General features: G+C 34.4%; 1 protein-coding gene across 1 annotated transcript; it reads right to left on the reverse strand.

Moving 5' to 3' along the window:
* Positions 1-343: 343 nt before the first annotated feature.
* LOC148941225 (uncharacterized) lies at positions 344-4,546 on the reverse strand. The gene is made up of 2 exons (XM_089104265.1): positions 4,432-4,546; positions 344-860 (listed from the first exon to the last, which is right to left on the reverse strand). The coding sequence occupies exons 1-2, from the start codon at positions 4,441-4,443 to the stop codon at positions 420-422; spliced, it is 453 nt and encodes a 150-aa protein (XP_088960391.1). The 5' UTR covers positions 4,444-4,546; the 3' UTR covers positions 344-419.
* Positions 4,547-7,794: the final 3,248 nt, after the last annotated feature.

A 7,794-nucleotide genomic window follows, 5' to 3' on the forward strand; every position in this document is an offset into this window, starting at 1 on the left:
TTTAAGAATATCAGAGGTTTGTTTGCGCTTAATATAAGAGTAATCAGGCATATGGGGGGTTTATAAGAGGGGGGCTTAATATAAGGCATTATGGGGAGTTTATAGTCGGTCTTTTTTACCTGTAGCTGATATTTTCATTGAATAATTCCCTGATTTTAGCATTTTAATTGAACAAATCAGTAAAAATACAATCTCACCCCCCCCCCCATTAGATTTTGAAAAACACACTTTGCCCCCCACCCCCTACATTTTCGTGATTTGGTGCCCCTGAGAGTAGATTTAGCGAGTGTTTTTAGGATCTTAATAATTTGTACACTTTAATTAACCAGCTCAAAACTAAAAATAAGGAATTTATGACATATTTATTAAACATCAATGAAAAACTATGAAAACATAGTAACATCTTCATCGCTGTTTACTTAATATTTTTTTTCATTTCTAATTACGTTTCCAAAGTAACCTGGCTCATTCACTGCGTACTGATGAGCGGCCTCATGATAGACACTGCTTCTGCCTGGGTAAAAACATTGACAGTTGTTACAATATGGACAATATTTATATGCTTTTGTCCAGTTCTCTCCATAGTAGCATTCACCTGTATACGCACAGCAGTAGCCATAGAATGGGACACAGTATTTGTCACCTCCTTCATATGTTGGGTATTTATAATCCCTGCAGTCAGCGGAGTAGCTGTAGTCGTTGTAAGTTGAGTAGTCGCATTGGACTTTATTTGCTCCGCCGTATGGGTAGGCGGCATTACTTACGTACGCAATTTTTCCTTCAGAGTCAACTTCAGTCTCCTCGGCTGGGGCTGCAGTTTCTTCATCGCAGAAAGCAAGGGTAATGAATAAACATAGAGCCTGAAAAATGAGTTGACTGATAAATTCCTTTCTTTAGGCTTTATAATAGAAACAATAATCAATCAAAAACAGTGTTTTTAAAGCCAAACGAAAATACTGAAAAAAAACTAATAAAAAACGCCTCTCTTCTTCAGCACGAACAAAAAATAGATATGAATGATAATTTCCTTTATTGGGGCTTGAAAATAGAAAGAAGAATCGATCTAAAATAGGGTTTTTAAGGCCAAACGAAAATACTGAAAAAAACAAAACGAATATTTCGGAAGTACATACGCCTTTCTTCTTCAGCACGAACAAAAAATAGATATGAATGTAGTATATTCCTTTTTTTTTAGTATTTTCGTTTGACCTTAATAACCCCATTTTGATTTTTCTTCTTTATATTATGGCAGGCCAGTGTAGTTTAAGAGATTATCGTCTGAGGATTGATAAATGTTCTGTTAAGAAATCAAATCGTCCACTTTCTATGCCTTTTTTGAGGATTTAGTATGAAAGCTGCTTTAATTTCAAATTTTCATAGAGATGTACTGTCTAGAAGCCCAACTGATTATTTACATTTATAAAATTTTTGTTAATTTGGTTTCAAAACACTCATGTGCTGCCTCATAGATCTACATCACAATAAGCAACGGTGATCAATAAAAAAAAGCCTGAGAAATTGATCGACGAATTTAAGCATTGAGTTTTTTTATTTTTTTTTGTGCTTTTACTGTCAAAGTACTTGACTGACTTTCAAGTTCGTAATTCCATAGGTATATACCCTAAAATGAGATTTCATGCATAAAAGAAAGAACTATGGTTTTTGTTGTGGGGGGGGGTAATTTAGCTAAGTTTGTATTAAATAAAGATTTTTTTATTTTCATATCACTTTGGGTTCTGAACGGGTCGTTGAAAATGACAAGTAAACATACGAAATAGGTTAATGTTTGTCAAGACGTGAGAATCGAAAAATAAAAATTACTAATGGGAAAGAGGTATTCATCTTCAATATGCCTAAGAAAAGCTATAAAAAATTGCAAACTAAATACTCAAATGAAAAGTAAATAGAACCACGGACCTGAAAAAGTTTGAGTCTGACTAAAATAAAATAATCTTAATTTCTGATTGCACTGTTTTGGCAAAAATTGGCCCCGATTAATTCTTTGTTATATGTTTTCCTACTTGATATTATAATATCTAAATCAAATCCAGCTTTATAATAATTATCGAATATTGATTATTCTAATTTGTTTTGTGCTATATTTTATTTTCTATTTAATTTTGTTTCATATTTTATGGTTAATAGTAATATTTTGTAACAAGTAAATGCAAAGAAACTCGTCAAAAATAAAAGATAACAATAGCCAAAAGGGAACAATACAAAATATACTTTCTTGAATTAAAATTTCCTTAAATTTATATTCGCTTCCGCCCCAGGACATTTACTTTGTAAAAAGGAGTTGACGTCTGTTTAATTTTTTTTTCGGTTAATTTTCCAAAAATTAAAAAACTGCAACTCCAACTATTATAAATGCCCACTCAAATTAAAAAAATCTACCTACTTGTAAGGGGAATGGAAGGGGTAAGTTAATTCCCTCTCCAAAGCTCGTGCATGGGTTTTCAGAGCAAATAGAAAATTGTTTGTTCGGGCAAGAACATGTTTAACTCCCAAACTAACCCGTTGGTGTCTAGATGTGTTGAGTCTATACCCAAATAGTTACCACATTAATTATCTACTAAAATTAAATAATACACCAGGTTCAAGTAGACCAATCAGGAGAGTTCGGTATAAATCTAGACAAGCTTGGCAACCAAGACCACGGCATTTGTTTTGGTTAGGACGAGATGGTATACAAGGACTCAACAATCTTAGTGGATTTCTAGAGACATAAGTAGAAAATTTGAAAGGGGTGGGAAGGATTTGAAAGATTTTGAAAGATGTGTTTGGAGGCTTGAGGCTGCAATGAATTCTTGGTAGTATTAGCAGCAATTCTAGAGAAGTAACTTTCTGTATCCAGTCTCTCAACGTTGAGTAGCTAAAACTTGAATCCCTTATTCTAGTTGTAAAATTACTTTTGTAGTTTTGATGCCACCGTGGAAGAGAGCCCTACGATGGAAGGGCACATTAAAAATCCTCTCAGCACATGCTACATTTGAGTAATTTATTAAAAAATACCACGAAATTAAGTATTTTAAGGAATTACAGCTCAAACAGAAAAAAAAAGATATAATGAAGTTTCTTCATTTGTTAAATGTGGATGGAACATAAAAGAAATTTCAGTTTTGGAAAGTACAAAAGTTGGAGGAAAAGCACAAAAGTAAGCACAAAAGCACAAAATTAAGACAAGAGGAGGTTGGATTAAACACAACCTTCGCCTCAGATTAGTGAGCATAGATAGGTGATCGAAAAAACAAATTACACACAGAACGTCGTGGACTTCAAGTGAGGAAGAATTGCGATTTGAAGCTGATTTAGGAATAGTAACTGTTATTTCGGTTAATCTTAATGGTAAAAACGTATTGTGAAATCAAATTTAAAGTAATTTTGAAAAATAGTCTGAATCCACAAAAGGGTATTGGATCAAAACGACAACTGCACCATTGAACTCATCACAGCGTGAAACCAAAAAGTCTCCCGTCTTGAGTAACAACAACAATCCCTTTTTCGCATGGGAGGCGGTGATGGGTCTATTTTTTCTCTTCTTCGCTGCTAGTGGAGCACTATGAAATCATAGAGGTGTTTAAGGGCTCATTTGAATGGATCTCTTTTAAAGGACTTATTTAAAGGGCTCATTTAAATGGAAATATTATGGTCTTTTGAAACAATATTTAAAACATATCTTCAAGCTTATCAGCTTGAAGATATATTTTGAAGAGGTGTTTAAGGGCTCATTTGAATGGAGCTCATTTAAAGGGCTCATTTGAATGGAAATATTATATGTCTTTTGAAACAATATTTAAAACCTTCAAGCTTATTGTTAATTAAATAATTAAAATTAAATTCATTACAACATTGTAAAATAAAACAAAACAAAATTACGATTAAAATACTATGAATAAAATAACGAAGTGGTTTGACGAATACTCCAGAAAATTCTACTCTTCACTTTGGTTAATTTTCCAAAAATAAAAAAAAAAACGCTTTTTATGAAACTCCAACTATTATAAATGCCCACTCAAATTAAAAAAAAATCTATCTACTTGTAAGGGGAATGGAAGGGGTAATATTTCGCCAATAAAAAACATGGAAGGCTTTTAATTGAATCCGAGGTCATTAAATGAAGTCGATGCTAGGTGAATACAGTTTCTTTTTTTGTTATTAAAGAAAAATCATTTATTATCAGAGCTATAAGGGATTGTAGAAAATCCTAGCTAGCTGTAAGAATTAGAACTTGGTTCCTTGAGCGTCATTCATTTCCGTATATAGTATTCTAGTAGAAAGTATAAGAAATCCCGTTTTGTTACTTGGGTTTTGAATCCATTGTATATTGCTAAGGCAATTTGTCAATATCTTCCATACAACTCCTTAGCTAAAAAAATTTTTGAATTAAAAATGACAGCAAAATTATACAAAATAAGTCAAAGGTCTTACGAAAATCTTCATGGTTCTTTCTTATTCAAGGGTAATCTTAGTTCTAAAAACGCATGAAAGTACTAATCTTAGAAACCTTGGAAATTATTTTCCTGGTCTAGAATTTTAAAAAAAGAAATAAAAAGGAAATAAAATAAAACCAGAAATAACTTGTGTTTCCTTGATATTTTTATGGAGTTCATTCTACTTTATTGGAGAAACTCTGTTGTTACGTAGGTACATAATTACTAAGATACGAGGTAGTAAACATCTCCACTGGGAAAGAATTATACATTTTTGGCAATAAATTTCTTGGAAAAGAAAAAATCACTTATTATTAAGAATCATCTTTGTCAAGGCCAAAACAAGGGATTATCCACTCTCTACTACCTTATGTGCATCTCAGAGCGCCATCTGTTTTCCTATACGGGCACAATTCAAAGTTCACCCCTCAGGGTAAAAGCTCGCATCAATATTTTTTTTTTGTGTAAACCCATTTGTTGTCATATCCAACGGTAAATTCAGCATATTCACAAAAAAATCTCCCAGCATAGAAAAGTATGAAATGACCGCTCTATACCGCCGGTATATTTGAAACCGTTAGGGGTGTGTCATTCCATTAGAGAGTGTTAGAAGAAGTGTCATTCCATTAGGGAGTGAAACCGTTAGGAAACATAAAAAACAAGAAGAACAACAGGGAATTCTTTTCCTAAGACAGTGGAAAATTTTTTTTTAATGAATATTTCGGCCCTATGTCCAAGGGCCGTCCTCAGCAAAACATCAAGGAGGCACACTTGTGCCTCTATAAAGAGGCGACCCACCACAATGTTAAGCGATTTCCGGTCCTAGCGGTCGCAGAGAGACAGCGGTAATCGCATTTTGTAGCCCAAGCTCAAACTAAGAAACGTGCAAAGTTTCACCCCCCTCCGACTTTATCTTCATGGGTAAAAGTGGGCCGGAAGTTTCGACCCTCTGACCACAGCCCCCCTTTAACGTTGTACGATTTGGTTGAAATTTAGAGGTTAAGCTTTCCTAGGGCCTGGGAGCTTATCCTCGAAATTTCAGCTCAATCCGATCACTCCTTCCCTGTTTTCCAAAAACCAGATATTGCCACTTAAAGTTCAAAAAAAAAATTTCTTGTTAGCCACGCCTACAGCCCACAGTTGGCAACTGATCCGGGTAAATGAGGACTCATTCGAAGCAGAATTCGACCTGTTAGGGCCTTTTGATATTTCAGACCGAAAAAATTATCCCCCGAATTTACATTTACGAAAAACCTCGTTTTCCTATAAGAGCCCATGTTAATTTTTCCCACCACAGCCCCCCTTTAACGTTGTCTGATCGGGCTGAAATTTAAAGGATAAGCTTTCCTGGGGCCTGGGAGCTTATGCTCGAAATTTCAGCTCAATCTGATCACTCCTTCCCTGTTTTCCTAAAACCAAATATCAAGTTTTGTGGGGTCAAAAATAGATTCCACTTACTAAAAAACAACTACAATTGTGTCTGTTTAGTACAGCAGTCGATACTCCTGACAATCAGGCAGAACATCTGGGCTCGATTCGCCGTCAGAGGAAATTTTTTATATACTGATTTTAAGGTTTAAAAAAGAAACTCAGTTTCTTTTTAAAATTATTTGAAAAAAAATTATGTTTTCTAAAGAGTTAAAGAGGCTGAGTTACAAGGTCGACCCTTTAAACACCCTGTCGAGAGAAAAAGAATAATACACAATCATATAACAGTCAGTCAAGCAATAATAATTAATAAACTGTAAAAAAACTTGCAGATATTATTTGGAAAAAAATACGTTTTCTAAAGAGTTAAATATGCTGAGTCACAAGTTCGAACCTTGAAACATACATGGATTAGAAGGAAAAGTTGGGGGGGCTGCCGCCCCCCAAACCACCCGCTTTCGCAGCCTTTAAATAAAATAAAAAATTTTAACTGAAAGTAAGGAGCGACATTAAAACTTAAAACGAACAGAAATTATTCCGTATATGAAAGGGGCTGTGCCCTCCTTAACGCCTCGCTCTTTACGCTAAAGTTTGACTTTCTCACAACTCTTTTTTTGAAACAATAAAAACTTTAGCGTAAAAAGCGAGGCGTTGAGGAGGGCACAGCCCTTTCATATAGGGAATAATTTCTGTTCGTTTTAAGATTTAATGTCGCTCCTTACTTTCAGTTTAAAAATTTTTTTTTATTTAAAGGCTGCGAAAGCGGGAGTTTGGGGGCGGCAGCCCCAACTGTACCTTGTAATCCTTGTACGTTTTAAGGTTCGAACTTGTGACTCAGCCTCTTTAACTCTTTAGAAAACGTAGTTTTTTTCAAATAATAAATATATAAAAGAAGAAAGACTTACAACGACATACGACAAATAAAAAACTAAAATGATTTTTTTTTTTAAGCAGTCCCAGCATGCTTACTTCAGCGAAGTTCAACCAGGACTGATAAATAAAGTGAGATGAAACGAGGCAATTCATTGAAATGAAAAAAGAATAATAAAAAAAAAACACTTTCTTATTGCTAATCTTGCCTTTATGGCAGCTAGCCTCAAAGGTCTATTTGTGACTGGTTGTGTGTTAATGTCTACTGGTTTCTTTTTACGTGTTTTTGAGAAGCAGTTGAAATCAGACTTAAAAAATTAATAATAAGATTTCCTTAAATAGGGACTTGGGGGAATATACACTAACTACTCTATACACAAATTTAATTAAAAACAATCTTACAAAATATTAAAAAAAACAGCAGACATTAACACAGAAGCATTCACAAATAGAACATTGAGGTTAGCTGCCAAAAAGGCAAGATTAGCAATAAGAACGTGTTTTAATTATTCTTCTTTCATTTCAGTGAATTGCCTTGTTTCATTTCCACCGTCTTACGAAAAGCATTCCCTATTGTTCTTCTTGTTTTTGATATTTGTAATGGAAAGGCAGTGTTGCCTTCGTTGCTATTTAAGCCATTACGGAGTGTCAAACTATAATGGGACCGATACATGTACATTTTGCACTGCAAAAAGGTGCTATAAAGGAGGCCCTAGACGGTCAATCATTTTGAACAAAAGTTTTCGTCAATTGATTGACGTGTGCTTCAATCAACCCTTCATTGTCGACCAAAGCTAATGTAACACTAGTTTTAATCAAATGATTGAGTCATTCAAACTTTATATCAATCAACGTCAACGCTTGACTCAAGCGTCAGACAGGTTCCTAAACGGCCAATCATGCTTAAGTCAATTGATTGACGGAAGCTTTTGAACAAAATGATTGAGTCTTTCAAACTTTCCATCAATCAACGTCAACGCTTGACTCAAGCGTCAAACAGGCTCCTAGACAGTCAATCATGCTTGAGTCAATCGATTGACGGAAGCTTTCCATCAAAATGATT

Source organism: Artemia sp. Qi Xiang Cuo, chromosome 18, assembly GCF_049724085.1.
Source record: "Artemia sp. Qi Xiang Cuo chromosome 18, ASM4972408v1, whole genome shotgun sequence".
NCBI lineage: Eukaryota > Metazoa > Arthropoda > Branchiopoda > Anostraca > Artemiidae > Artemia > Artemia sp. Qi Xiang Cuo.